The 26,085-nt window shown below is 33.8% G+C and overlaps 1 protein-coding gene across 1 annotated transcript in view; it reads left to right on the forward strand.

Moving 5' to 3' along the window:
* Positions 1-513: 513 nt before the first annotated feature.
* The window catches only part of LOC127549943 (serpin A12-like), a 31,569-nt gene continuing 5,997 nt past the window's right edge, over positions 514-26,085 (forward strand). Inside the window, exons 1-4 of the mRNA XM_051978442.1 lie at positions 514-900; positions 13,557-14,210; positions 16,742-17,012; positions 24,123-24,270. Coding sequence (XP_051834402.1) covers positions 13,574-14,210; positions 16,742-17,012; positions 24,123-24,270 — 1,056 coding nt within the window. The 5' untranslated portion in view covers positions 514-900; positions 13,557-13,573. The remainder of the gene's footprint in view (positions 901-13,556; positions 14,211-16,741; positions 17,013-24,122; positions 24,271-26,085) is intronic.

Here is a 26,085-nt window from a genome sequence, read left to right on the forward strand (position 1 = left end):
ATTCATAAGGTCATCTCAGGTTTTTTTGAAATTAACCTCTGCATTGCTCTTTACAATACCGTAATTTCTAATTGCATTCATATACCATAACTTGATCAGTGGCCGTTGCTTTTTACTAACTTCTGAATGCCAAGATACAGACTAATTTAGACTGATGTTATTTATCTTGAAGTTGATTCACTTATTTTTTATCTTGATTTAATTGGAATGGATGCATTGTTTCAATAAAGATATGTGAGTTATCTAAAATAAAATATACCTAGACCTTTCAAAAGATAAATAAATAAAAGCCATCTGGACCAAATTATCATTGTTGTACACAAAACAGTAGCTGAATTAATTTCATAGGACATATCCCTTCTATTCATTCCCACCTGTCATGTTCATCACACACACACAAATAAACAATCTTTTATTGGTTTTTTTGCTTTTATTGTTTTTATTTTGTGTGAGATAGGAGGCTCTCTTCCCTTCAGTTAACTAGACTGTGTACGTGTTTTGATTTTTTTTTTAATATACAAATTTTGGGGTGGAGTGATGGGGGACTGACTCACCTTGTCATTAAGGGAGTGGTGTTGATTTTGGCCTCCCACCTAGTACCTAATAGTAAACCTGCTATTAAGAATGAATTCCCTTCAGCCTTGTCAGTTCTTCTCAGGATTTGTATGACTTTTCCCTTTACTGAGTACTGGGTTCTTTGTTTTTATTATTGCTATTATCAACATATTATTATTTTTATTTTGGCTGTTTCAGTCATCACCCTGAATCAGTCATCTCCAGAAACCTCTTCTTCTGGACCTTACCAGCTTTTTTTTTTTTTTACTAAGTACTCACTCTAGGTCTCTTGGCAACTGTCTGAGGGCATCCTTGATAAATCTTCCTTTCCAGTGAAAAAAAAAGGTAAGCAGGAGCTCAGAGGCTTGCAATATTTTGGCTTTGTATTTAATTAGGCCCTGGGGCTTTTCCCCTGACCTTTTTCTTGTTGGTTGTGTTGGGGTCCAAGGAAATATTTGCATGAGATCTGGGGAGTGGCTCTCTCCACTTTTCAAGGGTTATACAATTTGCCTTTCACATTTTAACAGAATTATATTCAATCTCACTGGCAAATCATGGTGTCTAGGAAATAAAAAGAAATAAATTTTACCAAGGTTCTGTTATGGAATATTATTTAATAGTGGGAAAAGTGGTTGATTTTCCTGCTTAGGAAAAACTCAGATATTGCTAGAGAAATGCATTTAAAAGAATATGAATTTATATTATCTATGTATACATGTATACACACACACACACACACACACACACACATATATATATACACATATATATGTAAAGAGAAAGTGAGATAATATGAGGATAGAGGAAAGATAGCAGGAGAGAAAAAGAGACAGAGAAACAAAGAAATATGTAGTATATTCTAATTTCTATTCACTGTCCTTCTAAAGCCTCTTAGAACAATAGATGTGAAAGGTCCCGTTTTTTCATCAATTTAATCTCACTAAGTCTATAACTTTTTCTTAAATCTTTTTTGTTAGTTTTTTTTTTTTTTGAGAGACAATTGGGGTTAAGTGACTTGCCATGGGTCATGCAGCTAGTAAGTCTGAAACTGGATTTGAACTCAGATTCTCCCTACTTTAAGGAAGGTGCTCTATTCATAGTATCATTTAGCTGTCACCTTATCTCAAATCTTTAAAGTGGTTTAAACTTCTTTGAAATGTAATCCACATGAAGGTGGATTTCCATATTCACCTCACTGTTTCAAACATAAGATTTTGACTCTGGCTTTCAATTTCAATGGTCCCACATCTACAATCATTTTATAGGAACTTTGAATACTGATTTTGACAAGTTGGGAAATATTTTTGAAAGATGCTAATTTTTTTTCACTAGAGAAATTATATTCAGGACCAAGCCAGATGTAATACGAACAAGATATATGCAATAATGACCTAATCCAATCAGGAATGACCCAAGAATGTATTTAGTCATTATTCTGTCTTCATCACATTTTGATTCTTAAAAATCAATGTGGTCTACTTGACTTCTATTGAAAAATATGTTATTTTTCCAAGACATTTTAGAGATATAATCCTTTCTTCATTGACTTTCTTTAGAGCTTGGCAAGAAAAGTGACTATGGCAGCCAAAAGAGTCATTTTGTTCAGATTTCCAAAATATCCATGACATTGAATTCAGTGTTGGCAAGAGAATCTAGGAAGGATATGGAAAGCTATGATTCCACCTAGGCAGTATGGAGAAGTATTCTTCCATCACCAAATCTTTGGGGTGATTGAAGAAAAATAAGTATAGAATAAGAGCAGAAGAGATGATTTATAGACTGTGGGAAGCAATGGCATGTTGAGTGAAAGTGGACTGCTATGTAAATTACATTTTGGTTCCTTTCTGCCTGTTGAAGCAGAGGCAAAAAGACATAAGTTCATTATATATTATTGACTAGGAATCAAAACCAGACAATGTTTAAGCTATTGCTTCCTTAAGTATCAACTTTTTTCATTCATGTGCTATTCCAATTGTTTGATAAAATTGATAGACTATTAATTCCAAGTGACACAGTTAATGATTAAAGTAGGGTATAGTTGGGAGATGGAGAAATATTTTTCCCTTAAAGAAAAAGAAGAAAAATTTCCTTCAACAGAAACTGGAATGGAAAGGAAGGAAAATCTTGCAGAAGAAAGTAATAACAACTTTTAAAGATCATATTAATTTTATATAAGACAAAATTCATAAAGCTAATTTAAGACAATTTAATAAATGTTGCATAAGAACAGGGCAAATCAAAAAAATCTGAGTATAATAATTTGTTTAAAATTGTTCAAACCTTCAAAGTACATAAAAATAGCATCAATTAAGAGAAAACATAGACTGTTTCCAGAACAATGAAACAAACAAGCAACAAAAACAAGTCCTTTGCTTCAAGGTCTTAAAAAACATAGTGGTTAAATATAACTGCTAACAGCAATAAAAAAAAAAATTGCAAGTGGTCAAAGAGCTTCAACATAAAGGAAAGGAAATCTAAGTAAATTATTCCAAAGCCATGAGAAATTGAAGAATAGAATGGAATAGAATATTCTGAAAGACAAAAGAGTGATATTGCAATCCAAAATGAAATACTCATAAAATCTCATTCTAATCATCAATGAAAAAAGATGAATATTAAGAGGAATTTGAGGAATTTCTGAAACCAAAATAGATATTAGATCCTTATATTTTATTTTCAAAAATCATAAGGTAAGGTCAATAAATAGTACTTCAAAGGAAAAAATATGTTGTGTTTAGAGGTCATATAAAAAGTGGGACATTCAAAAGAGGTTAGAGGTATCATCAAGACATAAAAAAGGATGCAAGAATATAGGGATTTAAGTTCAACTTACATCTTTAACAAGAAAAATGAAGATGGAAAAACAAAAATGAAGATTCCCAAACCAAACTCCTTGGACCTTTCGTGATCAATTAGCATATTTTTTAAATAGTATTTCAAAAAAGGGGGATACATAAATGGGAAGAGACAAGTGATCAATAGAGTATGATAAATTATGTTCCCTTATGCAGTCTGTGGTGAATTACAAAAAGATGGTGATTTCTAAAGTCTTTCAGCAAAAAGATGGAGGGAATGAAGGAAAATGGGAAAGAAAATAGAAGAGAGGAAATTGAGTCTGGGGATTGAAACAGAGAGATCTCACTAAAGATAGCGAGGAGAGAGTCCCATTAAAGGGTACTACCATAGGAGAAGATATATATATCTGTGATGGGGTCCTTATAATATGTTTAACCTGAGGAGTGTTGTGAATAAATATACATACACCATTTACTATATATCAAACATTGTACTAATTTCTACTGATACAAATATGAAAGCAAAGCCAATTTCTTTACTGAAGTACCTTATATTCTAAAAGAGAATTCAATATACATATACAGAAAAGTGGTACCCAGAGACGAGCAATTAAGTGAGAAAAGTTACAGGAATAATGAGTGAAGTCATAGGGAATGAAGTTGAAGTAAATAAGGTTTTAGAAGTGGGCATCTGAAAGTATATGGAAGGACAGTCTGGGTTACATAGTGAATAGGGTTCTGATTCTAGAATCAGGAAGACCTGAGCTCAAGTTTAGCCTCAGACACTTACAAGTTATGTGACCCTAGATGAGTCACTTAACTGTTTACCTCAGTTTCCTCATATGTAAAATGCACTAAGAAGGAAATGGCTAACTATTCCAGTATCCAAGAAAATTGCAAATGGGGTAATGAAGACTGAACATGACTGTACAACAGTAACAGTGGGACAGGATTAAATCCTCTTATAATCCATTTCTAGACAGAAGAATATCTAATGACTATGAAGTGAAGAAACATAGCTGAAGTCTATACCCAGATGTAGTGAGTAACTGAGACAACCACCCAGGATCCCAAAGAGATTCTGTATAGGAAGTACAGGCATGAAAGGGGTAAGCCTTCCAGAATATGGTTTCTGGAACAGACAGGATGACAGTTGGTGAAGAAATGCCTAGATTGTGAAGTGCATCATTCCTTACCACTCTTCCAAGTGCATTAGAGGATCACTTTTAAGAGAATGTGTTTCCACTGGCAACATCCCAGCTAAGGAAACCATATTTGTGAGTCACTGAAGACAGATGACACCCAGAATGGTGGTAATAATTTGGAGGAGAAGAGATAAAATTGAGTGACTTTGGGAGAAAAAAACTAATCATGGGGAAATAAAAGGGTAAGACTGAGACACACAACAAGAGGAACAAAATTTATAGTAAATCCAAAAGAAGCAGCAGGTGCACTCATGCTATCAGAGAAAGCAAAGGTAAAAATTTAAATATCAATAGAGATAAATGGTGTTATAATAAAGGAATCATAGAAAATGAAACAATAATATCATTAAACATATGTGTGTCAAATGGCATGACATCTAAATTCATAAAAGAAATGTTAACTGAACTACCAAAAGATATAGACACACACTGATTGTAGAGAGATTTTAAGGTTTTTCTTTCAAATGTAGAAAATCTAAAAGAAGTATAAGCAAAAGGTAAAATAAAGAACTGAAAAAACTGTTATTTAGAGCTGTAACACTTAAGAAATGAAACATTGAAGAATATACATATTTTTCAGTACTTATGGCACCTTTACTAAAATAGATTATGTACTAGGTCAAAGAAAAATTATAAATAAAATGTTTAAAGCATTGTAACAAACTTCCCTGGGAAGACCATCAAACTAGAAGGTCTAAAGGGACTGAAAAAACATTGAAATGTAAAGGGAAAAGTTTTAAGAAGTAAAATAAATATTTAAAAAAGATCTGAGGATTGACTAGCTCATTTGCATATCTGACCAAAAAGAACAATTAAATTGCCTCTATAAGATACCCATAGACATCTGAAAAGTATAAATGACTGATTTGTAACTGATCACCACAAATAAAGTAAGTCTTTCTAAGAAAATAGGCCTCAAACCAGAAAGAACTGGCAAACCAGAAAGACTGAATCCCTTATGCCACCTGCACAGAGATTCTGGGGGAATCAAAAAGGAGAGGCAATCCAAGGCTAACTGCTATTTCCATAACTAAAAGTGAAAAGTAACACTATAGTTGAAAAGAGAACTAGAATATTTCAGTCAAGAAAAGTAGTATTTTCTAGCTGAGCCAATGGTTAAAACTGATGAAAGACTGTAGCATCAAAGTCGACTGTTCAAAGTTGAACAGATCAACCCATTTAACATAAATACTATGCTCTGAGAAGAGCCTACTGCTTGAAAGGCCTATCTGTTCTAGTCCTGCTTAATAAAAGTACAATCTTACTGGTCTAGTTCAACAGCAGCTCAGAGCAGAGTAGTCTACCTATATCTTTATTTTTTTAATTTTTTTAAAATTTATTTTATAATAACGTTTTATTGACACAACCCATGCCAGGGTAATTTTTTACAGTATTATCCCTCGCACTCACTTCTGTTCTGATTTTTCCCCTCCCTCCCTCTACCCCCTCCCCTAGGCGGCAAGCAATTCTATATATATTAAATATGTTGCAATATATCCTAGATACAATGTATGTATGCAGAACTGAACAATTCTCTTGTTGCACAGGGAGATACCTATATCTTTAAAGGGCAACACTTTCCTTACAGCCCCTCAGGCTCTTAAACTAGTTGTTATCCTCTAATCTTCACTACTTTTTATCATACCATTTCCAATTTGTTGCCAAGATTTGTTGATTTCACCTTTGCAATATCTCTCAAATATATCCCCTAGACTTCCCTGACACTTCCAACACACTAGTATGTAGCCTTATCATTTCATATTTAGAATATTACAATAACCTGCTGGTGGGTCTTCCTCTCTCAGGTCTTTCTTTACTATAATCTATTCTTCCAATCACCAGTGATTTTCCTAAAGCACAGGTCTAACTATGTCATCTCCTCTAATCAATGAACCCCAGTGGTTCTGTATCACCTCCAAAATCAAATACAAAATCCTCTTTGATATTCAAAGCCTTTGATAACCTACTTCTTCTACTTTTCCAGTCTTCTACTTATATTCTATCACCAATTCTTTAATCTAGTGACACCTATCTCCTTGCTTTTCCATCTAAGATACTCCATCTCTCAATTTGGGGAATTTTTCTGTTTCCCAAACTTGGGTTACTTTCCCTCCTCATCTTTTCAACTTATACTTGAACTACTGCAGTAGCCTATTGGTTGGTCTTTCCATTTTGATTCTTTTCTCACGTAATTTATTGGCTTCCCTGGTTTTCTTTAAGTCCCAACAAAAATCTTATTTTCTACAGGGAGACATTCCTAACCTCATTTTATTCTAGTGTCTTCCTTCTATTAATTATGTCCTTTTTATGACCTCTTTTTCGCTTGTTGTCTCCCCTGTTAGATTATGAACTCTTTAAGGGCAATTACTGTCTTTTGTCTCTTTTTGATTCACCAAAGCACATCATAAGGCCTAGCACATAGTAGGCACTTAATGTTTATTGATTGACTAGCTCAATCTATCTGAAGACTCAGCCTGCCAAGGTGAATTGGGGAAATGAGCTTCGAGATAGAGGAAGGGGGACATTACAGGAAAAATATTAAGCATATAATTTACTGAAAATAAAGTAAACAAATTATGATCAGAACAGTGGACCCAGACAAAAGACAGAACTAAATAGAAACTTGTCCATAGAAACAACTAATAATCACATGAAAGGTAGTGATAATGATGAGATATACCAAAATTTCTGAAATGCAGCTATATTATCCATAAAGCATAAATTAACAAAAGATGAAAAGTAGATTGATGAATTAAATATGCAAGTTAATTTAAAACTTTAAAAGCATCAGTTAATACCAAAGTAAGCACAAATGAAGAAATCTTCAAAATTAGTGAAGACATAATTGAATTCAAAACCCTAAATACTATGGAACTGATAAAAGCTAAATACCAGGTTTTTAAAAAGACTATAAAGATCCTTTAACTACATAAAATTTGTTGAAGTTGGAGGAAAACAAATGAACAAAATAAAAAAGGAATAAAGTAAAATTACAGCAAAGAAGAAATAAGAATTAACATGACATATATTACTACTGCATGACAACTAAACTGAGAATTCAAAAGAAATGGAAGGTTATATATAAAAATATAAAATTTTCAAACTTTCAAATATTCAAATTCAACAAATAATACTTAAATAATTCATTATTAGAAAAGCAACTTTAAATAGCTAAAAATAATAGCCAAAGAAAAAAGACCCCAATGCAAATGGATTTCTATGGGTTTAATCAAATTTTTAAATAACAATCTTGATGTACAAATTATTTTTAAAAATTGAGAAACTGAACTTTTTTGGAGAAAAATCAATCACAAATGAAAAAAAGAATAAATCAAATAAAGAGAACCACAGGCTAGTATTAATAAATATTTTCCCAATCTGATGGACATGAGGTAGAACATAAGAATTGATTTAATTTTCTGTAATTATTAGATTCTTGCATTTTAAAAAATGCCCATTGATAGCTTGGATTTCTTCTGTTAAAAACTGCCTGTTCATATTATTTTTAACCATTTATTTATTTATTTTGTGGACTTGGAATTCATTCCTCATATATCTAATTCATAAAATTTATTTAAAAACCTTGGTACAAAAATTGTTTTCCTCAGTTAATTGTTTTTTTTTCCATAAAAAAGATATGGTTTTAACCATATTAAAAGTTTTAATGACATACTATTGCCATGTTTTAGGTGGATAATTAAGCAGTTCCGTATTAAAGTGACACAAATAGGAGTCAGTTAATAGAACTTAATAGCTATTTGGATATTAAATCATTCTCCCATTCTTTCTACCTTTTCTCAATGTCAATAAGCACCTATTAGTTTCTAGGCATTGTGTTAGGCATTGGACATACAAATACAAAGAACATAACAACTCCTACCCTCAAAGATCTTACATTTTAATGGGGAGACAAACATACATACATATATACACACATACATGTTTTTATATAGATACATGTTTGTGTACATATGTAACAAATACAAAATGAATAGATATTAAAGTATAAATTAACAAAATTTCTTATAAATTTTATATAAAATATTTATATGTAAATTATGTATCTTAATAAATATAAATACATAAAAAGTAGTTAAATAAAAGCTACTATTGGAGGGGGGGCACTAGAAGTTGAGGAGTCTTTGAAGTGATATTTGAGTTACCTCTTAAAGGAAGGAAGAGACTCTGAAGTACAGATGAAAAAGGAATGCATTCCATGGATCAGCCTTTGTCAAGACATATGAACTGGGATATAGTGTGTGAGGAAAAGACAGGAGTAGATCAAATACTGAAAGAGGAAGTTATGTACAATAAGTCTGGAAAAATGTGTAGAAGCCAGGGTATAGAGGAGCATTTTTTTAAAAAGTTTTTATTTGTTTTATTTTATTTACTTAACCTAGCTCAATCTATCTAGTAAATCTTTCCCAAATTAAATGTAAAAAAAACCAAACCAATCATTTTTAAGCTTGTGAATTCCAAATTGTCTCCCACTTTTCCTCCTCTCTCCCCTTATGAGAAGACTAGCACTTTGATTTCATCTACACATATGAGGATATGCAAAACAAATTTCCATATTGATCAGGTTCCAAAAGAAAACACAAGCAAAATAAAATGATAAAAACAAAAATATTTTTTAAAATATGTTTCAATCTGCCTTCATAATCCATCAGTTCTCTCTTTGAGGTGCATAGCATTTTTCATCATGTGTCCTTTGGAAATATCTTGGATTATTATCTTAATCACAGTAGCTAAATCTTTCACAGCTGATTATCTTTGCAGTATCAGTACGTCTGTGTGCAATGTTCTCTTCATTCTGCTCATTTCACTTTACATGAGTTCATATGAATCTTTTCAGGTTTTTTTGAAACTATCCTGCTCATCATTTCTAAATAATATTCCATCAAAATCATATACCACAACTTACTTATACTTTCCCAATTGATAGGCATCTTCTTGATTTCCAATTCTTTGCCACTACAAAAAGAGCTGTTATAAATATTTTTGTACAAATAGATCCTTTTCTTTTTTCTTTGATTTTGGGATACGACCTAGTAATGGTATTGTTGGTTCAAAATGTATGCAGTTTTGTAGTCCTTTGAGCACAGTTCCAAACTTTTTTTCAAAATGATTAGATTAGCACAATTTCACCATCAGTGCATTAGTGTCACAATTTTTCCATATCCTCTCTAGCACTTATTCTCCTTTTGTATAATGTTAGCCAATATGATAGGTATGAGTTAATAAATTGGATTTGTTTTAATTTGCATTTCTCTAATCAATGGTAATCTAAAGCACTTTTTCATAGAAGTGTTGATTGTTTGATCTCTTTTTCTGAAAACTGTCCATATCCTTTCATTATTTATCAACTGGGAAATGGCTCTTTATAAATTTGGCTTAGTTCCCTATATATTTGAGAAATAAGACCTTTATCAGAGGAATTCATTGAAAAAAATCCCACTTTCCTGTTTTCCTTATAATTTCAGCTGCTGTCATTTTGTTTATGCAAAAGCTTTTTCATTTCCTTTAATCAAAATTATCTGTTTTACTATCTGTACTCTCTTTCATCTCTTGTTTGCTCATAAACTTTTTCCCTTATCTCTAGATTTCATAGGTATATTTTTCCATGCTCCCCTAAGTTACTTTTGATATCACCCTTTATGTTTAAACATTAATCCATTTAAACTTGATAGACAGTGCAAGATATTGGAGTATGCCTGGTTTCTGTCAAACTGCTTTCTAGTTTTCCCAGCAATTTCTACCATATTTAAATTCTTAACCTGAAATGCTTGTGTCTTTGATTTTTATCAAACACTAGATTATTAGAGTAATATACTACAGTGTATTATTTAATTTACTTCACTGATCTACCACTATATTTCTTAATTAATCCCAGATTGTTTTTGATGATCATTCTGTATTGAAGCTTGAAATCCTTCTTTAGAATTTTTTCATTGGTTCCCTTGATAGTTTTGACAAAGGCCTATGTGAAAGGCTTTAAGAGATTAACAAAAGAGTTCACATTTTGTCCTTTCATTTTATTTTTCAGTTTTACATTTTATCCTTCAGGCAAAAAGAAGCCAATAAAGTTTATTGAATAAGAAAATAATCTGGTTGGGACGATAAAGAGTATGGAATGTTGCTGTTGGCTGAGCCTTTGACACCTCTGATCTAGTCTGACTCCCTCATTTTAATTACAAGAAAATTGAGGACCAGAGAAATTAGGTGATTTGCCCAAAGTCATATAAGTAATATTGAAATGAAGAGGATTTCAACCTAGTTTTTCTGAATCTAAATCCAGTACTCTCCTCACTGCACCTTCCTTCTCCCAATTAAACACAAATAACCATGTTGTTGTTTCTCCTTTCTTGAAGAGGACCATGACATCAGGGAGGTGATGCCATAACATGCAAGTGAGTTAGATTTAAATGAGAGTGGGCCATGCAAAGTCACCTTCCTCCTCTTTCCCTCCCAAGCTATCTGGGATCTTTGGCAAGATAGAGATCAAGATGACTGAAGATGGCCCTGGATGCAATGAAAGACCTTGACCTTTTCAAATTAAGGTCTTCAACAGATCTCAGTTTGACTGAGACCACACCCATCCAGTGATTAAGGCTAGGTAACATTTGAGGCAAAGAATGGCATATGCTTAACCTGTGTTCCTATTTTTGGAAAACGATTAAAGCCTAGAAGAGGTCAAATAGAGAAGTCACAGAGGTTAAAGGAGGAAGGAATCATTTCCAACTGAATGAATCAGGGAAAAGATTTTTAGCAAACTCTTAGAAAGCAAGGCCCATTTTCACTTATTCTTTGTATCTGTCTCACCCTTAGCATAGTAGACACTTGCTAATGTGAAATTAATTCAGAGAAACTCAGAAAAGAAAAGATTCAGGTGTGAAATTCTGAGAGTCATCTAAATAATCTAGTAATAATAATAATAAAGAATAATAACCTATAGATGGCAAAATGATTCATTGAATGGCGCGCTGAAGCCAGAGCTGGGAAAAGATGAATTTAAATCCCTCTTAGATATTTTCTAGCTGTGTAATCTTAGGCAAGATGCTTAATTTATATTTCGATTCATATAGCTGAAAAATGGGAATAATAACAAGCTGGTTCCTGGGATTATTTAAGGACCAAATGAGAAAAGTTTTGTAAAGTTTTTTATGCATAATTGTATGTATAAATTATGTATAAATGCTATTAGTAATAATAATATTAAATAGTCTATAAAAATAATAAAGAATAGATATCCTTAGCAGAGAAAAAATAGACAACTAAGAGTTATCATTAATTCATTTGCATGCCTTAAATAAGCTAATTTTAAGAGAAAAACCTTCTAGATTGGTCCTTTTGATTTTTTTCAGATCTTTTGAGATTGAGTTTTAGCTTTGCTAGATCTTCATATGGATAGCATGGAACAACTCCCTCAACCTAGATATAGCTTAGTTTTCTAATAAAGAAAAACAAATTGGCATCTTTCCGGAAGGATGTTGCAGGGGATTTGTTCTTTCACTCTTTGGTCACTTAGCAAGATGAACAGCTAGATAGGGCTAACCTCTGAAGTAAGTACTTTAGTTAATGATCTATTTGTCCTACTGCTAGTATGGTGCTTATATACTGATTCCCACTTTTAAAAAAAAAGTAAATAAAAAGAATCTCATTCTCTCCTTTTTTATTTTTTCACTGTTTTATTTTTTTGAAGTCTAGAGGATTATAGGGAGATACTGTGTGGCTTTGTATTTTTATATCCTAACTGCTATACAGTAGAAACTTAATAAATGTTTGGAAAATTAAGTTGAACATTGTATAAATGTGGATTATGATGATGATGATGTCTTGGGACTTATTTCCCTAGGATCTTGAGGACCATAGAGCTCACCAATCAAAGGCTTTATCAGCAAGAGTTTATCAAACACTTACAAAAATAATAATTTTCTCTAGAAAAATTCAATCTCTAATAAAAAAATCCTTTGGACCTCTTCATTAATACAAACTTATTTTTCACCTATGAGGTCAAATGAGATACTTTTTCATATAATCAATGACCCAAATATTCCTTTCATCATATTAAGTGCACTTGGCTCTCCTAATCATTTTCATTTGATCTTAATAGCAGTACAATGAGGTAGGCAAAGAAAATATAACACCAATGAACTCCAATTTCTTTGGGGGGGCACATTATTATAATTTTTCTAAAATTACATGTACAGATATTTATGTTACTCTAGTTCTATACATAGGGCAGTGGTGCAGTGGATAAAGTACTGAGCCTAGAGTCAGTAAAACATATCTTCCTGATTTCAAATATGGCCTCAACACTTATTAAATATGTGACCCTAAGTAAGTCACTTCACCCTGTTTGCTTTTGTTTCCTCACCTGTAAAATGAACTGGAGAAAGACTGGCAAAATACTACAACATCTTTACCAAAAAAGAATTTTGTTGCCCAATTGATCAGTTCATTTGAGTTAGCAGTGGGATTTCTCTATTCACAAAGTGTTGTTAGGGAGACCTGAATTCAAAGGTCTTTTTGGTTTTTCCTATTGTTTCATTGCTTTAAATGCTAAAGGATTATGGAGAGAGTATGTTGTTTTGTATCCTGTTGACATTTACTAGCTATTTGGGTATGTCATGTAACATCTGTTTGCTTCATTTTCCTCATCTTCAAAATGGAATCATTAATAATCCACACTTCTCCAGAATTGTTATAAGGATCATATAAGATAATAATTATAAAGCATTTACAATGGCACCTGGCACATAGCAAGTATTATATAAATGTTAGTTATTTTAAATAATAACCATATTTCAATAAAATTTGTTTCCTTTGTAATCCTATTATTTCACTTTATTTATTTAAAATATTATTGTGAAAAGGGGCTTATAGATTTCACTAGACTACCTTTAAGAGATCCATGTTCTATATGGTTTCTCAGGTCTCTTCTAGCAAACAGTCCAATGCAATATTTCCCCTGTTAATTTTTTTATCTGTTTTTCAACAGAATAATTCTCAATAATAATGAAAACCACCCTCATTCTGGATTTGCTTTTTGCTGGATATTTTTTAGCTATAAATGGTCTTCAGCAGCAAAAATCTCCTGCCAAAAATCATCAGGCCATACACCCTCTCCAGGAGTCAGAGGAAAGAAGAGCAAGAAACCAAGTTGTCAGTCGAAACACTGAGTTTGCATGTAAGATGTACCAAAAGTTGTCCCAAAAAAGTAAAGATGAGAACATTTTCTTCTCTCCTCTAAGTATTTCCATTGGTTTCTCCATGTTGACTTTGGGAGCAAAAGATTACACTCTGTCTCAGCTAAGTGAAAATCTCAATCTAAAAGATATGCCCATGAAGAGTATCTATCAAGGCTTCCATAACATCATTCAGAATCTCAACCAACCCAATAGAGATCTCAAGCTCCACTTAGGCAATACTCTATTCATTGAGAATCAGTTGAAAGTCCAAAAAAGGTTTCAGAATGATGTCAAGAACATTTATGAAGCAGAAGTTATCCCAATGGAATTCAAGGACCCTAAGAAAGCCATTACAGAAATCAACAATTATGTTAGTCAGAAAACCCATGGGAAAATTAATAAATTGATAAAGACTCTGGATCAGAACACGATGTTACTTCTGATTAGCCATATTCACTTTCAAGGTAAGCCCTGACATATAATGACATTCATATAAGGCTACATAGTATAATAATGTTTTGCCCACATTGTTTTTAGAGCTTCACTGCAATCCTAAAGTTCCATAGTATTTGGTGTGGTTATCCCCCTTTAACAATGAGGAATTATATTGATACATGAGATAAAACTATATATAGCAGGTGACACAGTGGTAGAGCACTGGGCCTGAACTCAGGAAAATCTGAGTTCAAAATGTAACCTCAGACACTTACTAGTTGGGTGACACTGGGCAAGTAACAACTGTTATATGCCTTGGTGTTGTTTTTTTGTATTGTAAATAGCATTTATCCCCCAGGGTTATTGTAAGGATCAAATGAGGTAATATTTAGAAATTGCTCAGCACAGTGCCTGGTGCATAATAGGATAAATTCTTGTTTCCTTTCATTACATGAGATGACAACTCCAAGGCTGTTCATCTTTCATCTGTCAGATCAAGTCCTAACTGCAGTTGAAAAGATATTTTCAGTAACAAACACCATCACATGTAATCAAAGACATGATAATATTAGATCTAATAAATTCTCCAAACCTGACATATAACTGAAAAGATGAAACCAATAACTCCAATTCAAACACTTTAGAGTGTCATTTTGTATTTTATTTGTTTTTGTTATAGCACTGATATAAATCAAACATCAAAGATAAGGTGAACTAAATGAGAGGTATGTGATTGAAAAGAATGCTGATTTGCAGTCCAGAAGATATGAATTCAAATTCTATCCCCTGGTTCTTCCAGCCTGAATGACCTTAGTTAAGATATTTAATCCTTTAGTGTCCTCAACTAGAAAATTAAGGCAGTTGAAGTAGATGGCCTCCCCATTTTAAATCTATAATTATAGATTCTTTAACATTTCTTCCAACTCTATAACTTAAATAGCGTGGCTAGTTCTTCCACCATCACAGAGATTTAATATCATTCATTCTGCCCTTTTGGGGTCTTGGACATCATTTGGTCCTGAATTTTCAATTCAATTGAAGTTTCTTTTAGCTCCTACTCAACGACTCTGTGATTTGTGAAAGGGCCTCTAAGTTATGTCATTTGAGGATCAGTTCAAAGAAATGATGGTATTTAGCCTGAAGAAGAATAACTTTCATGGAGATATTAGAGCTATGCTTAAGTATTTACATGACTGCCATGATTAACTGCAATTGCATTTTCTGTTATTAGTCCTAAAAGAAGCACTATGAGTAAAAATAGCAGTAAGATAGATCTGAGCTTAATGTAAAATTTTTTTTCCTCATAATTAAGATTGTTCAAAAAGTTCTTAGAAGGTAGTGAGTTCCCCTCCCTGGAGATCTTTACGCAGAAGAGGGATGATGGATGAAAATCTGTCAGGGAAAAGAATGACCTTGACTATTGCTTCAACTTTCACAATTAATGTTTTACTTATGCCAGACTTGTTATCTTAAATTTTCAAGTCCGTTTTTCTAGAAAATGAAATAAAAGAGGAAATTCAAAATTGAGCAAAAAAGAAAGGTGGGAAGAAGGAAGGAAGCAATAGAATAATTGATCATTATCTATCCAAATAGATAACTACTCCAAAAATTTACCAACTCATCCCTTTCTTCCCCACAATAATCAAAATGTAGCAGGAAGATTCATGAGGTCTTATTGACCAATCTAGGGGAACCACACTATTCTGCCTCTGCTTCTTTGCTGTGTTCCCAGATAATGAAAGTACTTTTAAATAATACAAAATATGACTCTGGCATTAGAAACCTTCTAAAACTTATATACCAAAGGTGTTGCTCTTCTGAAGTGACAAAAAACTGTTTCAGTAGCTGGAGTTTTTAGCTTTCCAGAGGATATAAATATCATATTTTCTTATATTTATAATATAATATAAGACAGAAACAGAAAAAAAGAGAGACAGACAGACGGGGGAGATGGAAGAAGGAAGAGGGAAAGCATATATAGGAGATTATATGCTAGTCTATTAACAGATACCCCTGATCTTATGATACCCTCAGATGTCTCACTGAAGCGAGATGACCCTGGATTCTTGAAGCCTATACCAATGTACTAAAATTTCTCCTATTTTCAAAAGACTTTGAATACAGGCCCAGCAACAAATTGTAAATCTGTCATCTGAAAAGCAGCCTTGCTAAGTGCAGAGATGTTATCATGAGAAGGTTCAACACTAGATGATTAATTCTCTGGCCAGAAAAACTCAAAAGACTATGTACTAAGACATTCAGAGGCTATAAAATGCATTGGTAGAGAGAGGAATGTTACCTAACAAATCAAAAGCACTAAATATATTGAAGTTGATAAATGCAAGGTTTGCTACTCTCACTTGGGCATTTGTTACATTCTTTGAAATATCCTCAGTCTGCAACCCATTGCCAATTCCAATGAGTCTTGTTGTGATTTAAAATTCATTGCTTCTTCCCCTCAGATCTGTGTATCCTGTAACTTAAAAGTTCATCATGTTCATTAATCTCTGATTTCTTAGAATTATCAGTAATTATTTTTTTTCTGGTTTCATTCCCTTAGCTGAATGGGAAAAGAAGTTTAACCCAAAGGATACCAAAGAAGATGATTTTTTTCTGATCAATGGGAAGTCAGTCAAAGTCCCCATGATGTATCGAGGTGGCAAGTACAAAACTGCTTATGACAAGCAACTCTCCTGTACAGTTCTAGAAATACCTTTTAAGGGAAATGTCACAGGTCTTTTCATCCTCCCAGACCAAGGGGAACTGAAGAAAATAGAAGAAGGGCTCTCTAAGGACAAGCTGATGCAATTGAGGCAATCATTACAGTACAGGTAATAAAACTTGCTGGGTTCTTCTGTCCCAATTGGTTCAAGTTTCCATTCTAACTATGATGTGATATGACCTTTAGAATCATGAGACTTGGGACTGAAAGTCAATCAATCAACATGTATTAAGTACCTCCTATGTTTGAGTCCTTCTGCTAAGCATAGTATATATATAAGAGGCAAAAAAACAGTTCCTGTCCTCAAGGAACTTATAATCTATTGATGTGACAAATCCTTTAGTTCAAGCTCCTCATTTTATTACAAAGAAAACTCATTCCCAGAGAAAGGAAGTGACTTACTCATATAATAGTGTTAGCATTCAGAGATCATGTAAAATCATATTTAGTCTAATTTCCAAAGTATTAAATGTCAGTTACATGGGGCAGCTAACTGGCATAGTGGATAGAGTGCTAGACCTGGAGTCGGGAAGACTAATCTTGAATTCAAATATGCTTCACTAGTTGTGTGACTCTGGGCAAGTTACTTAAACCTGTTTGCCTCTGTTATATTATGAATGAAACCCCCCCAAAAAAAGAGTTTCTGGGTAACTAATAATCAATTTATTAATTATCCTGGCAAATAACCAATAAATTGATGTCCAGTGGTCTCTTGGTAACAAAAGACAAAACCACAGATAGTATTGAATGCTTCAATATCTTTAGGGGAAAAAGGTGCTCCTGAAATGAGAAAATCAACCTTCACTGGTAAACAATTAATGAGAGGGTAAATATATTAATAAGGAGGTGGACTAAAACTCTTCAACCTCTCATGCTGAGTATATGACTTCACCATGAGACTCATCTGCCTCCAATATTCTAGACAAAGGAATCCATCTCTACCCAGATTATCCTAGTTGTTTTTTTTTTTTCCCTTCATAACCTGGATTTCCCTAAATGCTAATGGAAGTGTACAATGACATGAACTAATTTTCTAAAAGCAAGAAGTTACATAGATTAGGATCTGTTCATAAAGTCTTCTAGTTGGATGACATCCCACCCAAGATTGTTGAATATGTATCCAAGGGATTTGGGCAATCATTTATCAGCAATATTCTTCAGAGTCTACTGGGCCTGGTTTCTGAATGAGGAAATAGAAAGGAAAAGCCTCGCTCCTAATTTAATAATTAATTATTAATATAATAGTATCTACAAAATGAATTAAAGAAGGAAAAGGCAAGCCACTCTAGTATCTTTGATTTTAAAAAGTCCAAACGAGGTCTAAAGAGTTGTACACAACTGAAAAAGACTGAAGAACAACAACATATTCTAATCACTAGGAACTTGTGATTTCATTGGTATAGAAGTCCCTGAGAAAACCCCTTCTATTGATCCTAAACTGCAACTATCTTACAACATGGGGTCTTCAAGCATTGTCTGGGGCACTGAGAGATCAAGGGACTTATCCAGAATAATACAATCTGTATATATCAGATTTGAGAAGCAAAGCCAGATCTTCCTGATGTCAAGGCCAGCTCTCTATACCCTCTTTGGTAGATCCTACCTTCTACTTTGAGAATCCTGATTTTATTCATGTGAAATAGTAGATATTTCCCATGGTTATTCTCCTTGTCTCTCCCACTATCTTAAGTCATCATTCAACTGGTGTTTATTGAACTCTTGCTAAATGCAATAGGTGAGACAGGATCCTATAAACTCCTTCTGTGTCCTGAAGGGCTTCCCATAAAGTTGAGCAGAGAAGACATAGACATGTAAAAAATCCAATAAGGTAGAAGTTAAATGATACTATAAGACAATATTCTTAAAAAATGGAGGTCTCACAGAAGTATCAAATAAATAATATAAGCAAAGAAAATAATCAGAATCTTGGCCCATTCCCGATATCCTCTTCCCTTGTCTAATAACGTGTTTAGTCATGGGCAGTACATTTTAGAAGAGATATTACTAAGTTGAAACCTGTCCAAAGAAAAGTAACCAAAATAAAAAAGAGATTCAAAACCAAATAATATGAAGAAAGGCTGAATGACTAAAGGATGTTTAACCTGGAAAAAAGCATTGAGCAGGTGTGGAATTGGAATAGCTATGGTTCGGAGGTCAGTTTATAGTAGCTACTTTCAAATATTAGAAGACTGATAATATGGAAAAGAGACTAGATATAGTACAACTGTTTCCCAATAATAGCTTTAGCACCAAGAGATAGAAGCTACTATATAGTATATTTCACCTTAACATAAAAAGGACTTTCATAAACTATCCCCACAATGGAATGTTCACCTTTATAAAGGCTAGAGAGAGTAGAGATGGTAAGACCAAGTCGAGAGGTATTATAATTGTTTGGGTACTTGGTAATGAGGTAATTGTGTTACTTTGGTAATCAATAGGATGAAAAAGAGGGACCTTAGATCTACAGAGAAAGGAGATTTCTTTCCCTTACTCTTCTGTGGCAATGGTAGCTATAACTACAAAGCAGCAAGATATTGATTTGCTTAAGCAGGACTGAATCTTTGAAGTGGTCTGTTTTCTTCTCTGATTATGGTCAAAACCCTACTGGGTTTTATCTGGAGACATGGACATTTTCAATTGTGGTCATGACTTAGTGAGTTCTATAGGTGAAGAGTTTCTAATCCAGGATTGCTGGCAACCCAAGAAGAGGTGATTTCAAAATATCACTGCTTTTTGGAGGAAAAGGGAACTATTGCCAAGGTATTCTACAAGAAAAGGACTAAAACAAAAGCTTAAAATTTGCCCTAACTATCTAGATTCTTTCAGACATTGAGTTGCTTGAAAAGTACAATAGGTCTAAGGTGAATGTTAATAGGAGGTAAAAAAAAAAAAAAAAAAAAAAGGCTTAATATAATGGTAGAAGTGATTTTTTAGACTCAAGTTTGTACTGTCCAAGCAATTCTCAAGGTCCAGATATTTTAATCAATTAGATCATGCCTTGGACTTTCTGACAGTGGAGTTTTTTTCCTTGGAGAAACATTTTTATTGCAAAAATCATTCGATAGCCAGCATCTAATAGAAGAAAATTTCTGTCTTCTGTAACTGATGATGTTACTACCAGAATGGTAAAGATCCACTTCTCAGGGTCACTGTTTGCTAGCTAATGCCTGAGGAAAATAGGAAAGTGATAGAAATAACCACACACTCAAGTCAGTATAGTATTTAGTCAGTTGTCACTCATGTCTGACTCTTCATGACCTCATTTCTTGACAAAGATACTGGAGTTCCATTTCCTTCTTCAGTTTATTTGACAGATAAGGAAAATGATGCAAACAAGGTAAGTGACTTATTCAGTATCACATAGCTAGTAAGCATTTGAGGTTGGATTTGAACACAAGAAGTTGAATCTTCCTGATTCCAGTTCTGGTACGCTATCCACTGCATCAACTAACTCTGCCTAGGTTGATTTTTATTGGCATATGTGTTCGAATTGCAGACCACCACTAATGCAGGAGCAGGGGAGGGTGAAGAAAGAGACACTAGTGAGAATTATAAAAATATTCTTCCTCCCCTTGCCAAAAGTCCATGGGAGGAAAAAATTCCCAAAGGAAAGAGCTAATTATCTCTCTTTTGTTCTTCTTCCAACTCACTGATTGGGGAGTTCCTCCTAACCCTTTGACAAATCATCTTCCACATAACCCTTCAGTTGTAGAATGCAAAGGATGACGTTCACTCAGCAAAAGAATCAGACTATATGTCCACTCCAGGGATGACCCCTATTACATTTACATTTATATTTTTTGTAGTAATTGCACTTCTCCCCACCTTGTTCTGCTTACTTCATTCTGCAGTAGTTCATATAAGTCTTCTCAAACTACCCTGAATTCTTTATACATGTTGCACATCTCTAAAGCATTTCCCAAAAACAATTCTGTGAAGTGGGAAGTATAAGCATTATTCTCTGTCTCTCTCTTTAGATCATGGTTACACAGTACATAATAGGAACAGGACTTACAAGCAATTCTCTATCAATTACAGACATAACCCCTTAGCATGCCTGTTTCATGGACCTGGAAAATCAAGAATCAAAGAGTAGCTTGCCCAGGGGTCTCCAAGCGTTAAAGGTTCATTCCACTAATTACACACCACTTCTTTCTTTAGATCACAGAATGATAGGACACAGGATATTAGGCCTGGAAGAAACCTTACACTAAATAAACAGATGATTATTTAGTCCAATGATATCAAATTCACATAGAAACAAATCCCTAAGGGCTGCCTATTGACTCAGAAAACCATAAATTAACATTATCTATGTTGTATTACACATACTTTATTTTGTTAAAATTTTCATAAGTAGATTTGAATTTGGTTTCAGGGCACTGGAGAGTTTTGTGACTTACATACTCCCTGCTGGATGTGTTTGAAATATCTAATAGTCCATCTTCTTATTTCCCAGAGGAGAAAGTTAAGACCCAGAGAAGGGAAATCATTTACACATAATCACAGTACATAATTAGTCAAAAAGTAGAGTCAAAAGAAGAACTCAGATCTAATGACTCCCAAACCAATGCTCCTGATTCTGTGACATGATGTGATGCTATAAAGGAAAAATACACAGGCAGCTGTGTGCAGATATTTGGCCTTTAATGCTGGTTCAGTCCTACCCACTCAGGATCTATAAAAGGAGACCTGATATCTCTAGTTGGCATAGTCTCTATCTGGTGAGGAAAATATGTTCCTAACTGTTGCAGATGTTCTCAGATAAAATCACAATTATATGAAAAATATGTAATACACCCAAAGGATAGGCCACCTCACTCACAAAGGCAGCTCAACAGGTTTGCATTCAGGTCACCAGAAAACAGCACAGAGCCAAGTTTCTAAATGGGCCTATTCCCCAACCTCTTGCTAGAATCAGTTAATGGCAATAAAAATGCCAAGTCCTCTCTCTTGGAAAGTTTAAAATTTAAAAAAACTTATTGACTCTTGTTTTTCAAATCACCATTATTTCCAAATATATCTACCCTCGTCCTCTTTATACCAACTGAACCTCAATCAACTTTTGAAACAAAGAGTAAAAAAAGTTTTAAAAAATTTCTTTAGATTCAACAAAATCAATAGATTAGCCAATCCAATAACATATGCAATGTTTCATATTCAGAATCTCCCATTTTTACCAAAAAAAAAAGATAAATAAAATTTAAAAGGAAGAAGAAGCTCTTCTACAGATCCAAGCTTGATCTACAATGAAGTCTTACTTATAGTTGTTATTGCTGCTGCTTCTGCTGCTCCTTATTTTTCTCCCTTATGGGTACTTCATTCTGCTCTTTATTTTTCTTCCTTATGGGTACTTCATTACTATGGATATTCTAGTAGGAACATTACCCTTCAGGGTTTTTAGGCTAGACAGGATTTTTAAAGTAATTTCAAACTCTGACATCCTATCATTCTTTGACTCAAGGCTCTAAAAGTTCACCCTATGCTTTTCTTTTCAGAGTCCTTTTTATGCTGCAACTACATTTCATCCTGACCTTTTGTCATTTCTGAAATCCCAGGGGAAAATGGTGAGGTCACATTATATGAATAGTTTCTACATTTCTAAAGAATTTCAATTCACCCGTACAATTGTTGAAGATCCTATTCAGGTTCTACATAGTTGAGTTGATCTCAGCTTACTCAATCAAAGCAGGGAGAAATAGATAAATTTCTTTATTTGACCTCCTTATTGTATATCTCAAGTTATCATGTAATATTTGTTACATGTCACTTTGCCATGTCCTTTCTCTTTTCTAAAAATTGATGAAAATTCCCACAAGGAGGCGACTTCTGATGGCAGGTTTTTCCCTCTCTCCAAATTTAAGATGTTCTATTGTAAACATGCTTTGTTTTGTGACCATTTTGTTTCTCTCACTACACTTTTTCACTTGGTGACGAAACAGTTCCTATAAGTTTAAAGATCATCTTTATGCAAACGACTCCCAGGACCATATCTATCTCTATATTTAGATATGCAGACATAGATATACTTAACTATAGTCTGTCTCCTGATCTCTAGCACTAGATAGATAGATAGATAGATAGATAGATAGATAGATAGATAGATATTACCACCTACTGGTAGTTAGGTGGTGTAGTGGATAGCATGCATACATTTCACTTTTCAATCATTGTAAAGACACAGCTTTTGAGCTATGCGAATGAAAAATTAGGAGAGTCTCTACCTTCTTAGAAAAGTAAGGGACAATTTTATCTGTTGTAAGAAAATAGGGTACGGGTGGTATCAGAGGCTTGAGGAAAATGGAAAATCCAATATGGGGAGTATAATAGGAGTTAGGCAGAGATGAAGATGAAAAGGACTGATGGACTGATGGACAGTGGGGTACAGTCAAGATCAGATATCATGAATGTATAGGAGGTATAGTCAACATGGTTTATTACTATATTCTGATAGTATTTTTTGGCTCGTGAATAGAAGCTAAAAAAAAAGATTTGAAGAAAGAACTGAGAGTATGATCAGAGAGAAATTTCAGAGTTTAGGAATTTAAACAGAATGTAGATGGTCATGTCTGTCTTTCTGCCTCTGTCTCTGTCCACTGTCTGTCTCTTTCTCTCTCTTCTTTTCTCTCTCTCTGTCACATACGTGAATGTGTGCACATACACAGAGACACACACATCTTGCAATAAGTGAGTGATGTAGAGAAAAACTATTAGCCTTTACTTAGCTTTAGGTTTTGGTCATTGTTAAATGAACAGCCCTATAAAAGAGGAAAATCATGAAGCTGTTCTCAAGGTGAAATGAATGAATTAAATTCAAGGTGAATGAATATTCATCATAAGATCATAAATCTTGTTCTGAAAGAAATCTTAAGAGAAGATCAAACCCCATGCCCTAATGTTACCAATTAAGAAAATGAGGCCCAGATAATTAAATCATTTATTCAAGGATATAGATTTTTTTAAAAGGCAGAACCAGGATTTTGATGATAGTTTTTTTTTTTTTAATAAAGGGAAAAAAAAAGATTTCTAAGCAAATGACCACCAAATGCCAAAAGTTTGTAAATTGGAAATTAAGGATGCTAAAAACAAATCCTGCCTATTTCACAATATGAGAGGCTAGCTTTGCTCCCATTCTGTAAAGGTACTATCTAAACTACAGAATATACATGTTTTAAAATATGTACTGTAACTTTTCTTTGATGATTGTATTTCCTAGTTCTGCTGATGTGTGTTTACCCAAGTTTTCCATCTCTGGTACCTATAACGTGAAAAAGTATCTCTCTGGGCTTGGTGTCACAAGAATTTTTGATGGAAGTGCTGATCTCACTAGAATCAGTCCCCAGAAGACCCTGAAAGTTAGCCAGGTAAGACAATATACCTTAACTTGAACTGTTTTTATCTTTCCTTTGCAGCCTCTGATGTAGCAAAAATGGCAGCCATTTCTCAAAGATCACATTGCACCTCATTTGGGTTTTTGTATAATGCAGTTGGAGATTAAATTCGTTTATCAGGAATTCTCTTTTCTAGAAGCCAAGATACAATATAAACCATTGTCACCACAGGGAATGATATGCTTTTTTGCACACAGTAAGAATGTTATAAATTTTGCTGTAACGAATGAATGATAAATTAAACTTGACGTGAGAAATATATTTAATTGCTTTCAAAGTCTCAGCTTCCCCATATGCTGCAGGATTTGGGAAAATATGAAATATCTATTACAGAAAATGGATAATATCTTGGCTATTATCTCAAGAAGCTTCTGCAAAGTATAATCTAGTGGAAACAGCACCAAGATGAGTCAGAAAATCCCAATTATCACCCACCATGGTGATGAGAATGTCAGAAAAAGGTAGATATTGAAAAAATGTCATGAAAGTAAAATCAATAGGATTTGGCAATAGACCGGAGAGGGAGTTAAGAGAGACTGAGAATTCAATAATGACACCTAGGTTGTGAGCCTGGGGGAACTTAGAAGATAGTGATATCCTTGACAATGATAGGGTAGCTTAGAAAAAGGGGAGATGTGGAAGGAAAGATAAAATTTTATTTTTATTCTTGAAATTGGGGTAGAGGGGAGAGAAACAATGACCAATACTAAAACCATCTATCTCTTGCCCTGTGTTCTGTAACTTCTGTTTACTGAGGTTATGAATGAGTAAGGAAGCCACTGGCTAGCTTTATCCATGCCAGATCAAAATGATACATTTTCTCAAGAAGAGAAATTCTGGGGATGCCATGGAGATAGGTCATGATGTCTTCTATCCTGTCAGTTTCAATTGACATCTTGATCTCAAAAAATTGTCACTTTTCAATCCTGTCTGACTCTCTATGGCTCCATTAAGGATTTTCTTTGCAGAGCTACTGGATCAGTTTGATTTCCTTCTCCAGCTCATTTTATAGATGAGAAAACTGAGACAAACATGGTTAAGTGACTTGTCCAGAGTCTCACAGCTAGTTAAAGGTCTGAGAATTTGAAGTTAGAATGAGTCTTCCTAACGCTAGACCCAGCACTCTATCAATTGTATTGCTTAGCTGTCCCTGGTCTTAAAATTGGCCTAATACCAATGGATGGAATTAGTCATCAAATAAGTACTTATTAACCACCTACCAGCTGTTAAAACCTAATGGGAGGCTCTTAACCAAAATATAGCAGCATTGGCTACTCTGTCCTGTGTCAGAAGCAAGTAGATCAGTGAACACAACTTTAAAAGGCAAATAGTGAGCCCCTGAACTATGGCATAACCATGGCATAACAATGTCAGGCACTGTGTTAGGTACTGAGAATACAAATATAATAAATGGAACAATTCCTACAACAATTAGCTTACATTCTAAAAGGGGAGACAACACAGATATACATACATACATATATATGTGTGTATATGTGTGTGTGTGTATGTAATACATACAATAAAAAATAAATACAAATTAAGTAAATATAAACTAGTTTGAGAGGAAGTACATTAGCAGTTGAGATTTGAGGCTCAGGAGAAAACACGGAAAGAAGAGAAGGATCATATAGTCTGAGGTAAGGAAAGAGTGCATTCCAAACATGGAGAAGAATGAGTATAAATCTATGGGGACAAAAGATGGAATGCTATGTGTGGAAAAAAAAGAGAAAGCCAGTTTGACAGTACTGGAGAAGGAACAATGTATGATGAGGAGACTGAAAAGTT

The sequence above is a fragment of the Antechinus flavipes genome, chromosome 2 (genome assembly GCF_016432865.1).
Source record: "Antechinus flavipes isolate AdamAnt ecotype Samford, QLD, Australia chromosome 2, AdamAnt_v2, whole genome shotgun sequence".
Classification (NCBI taxonomy): Eukaryota; Metazoa; Chordata; class Mammalia; order Dasyuromorphia; family Dasyuridae; genus Antechinus; species Antechinus flavipes.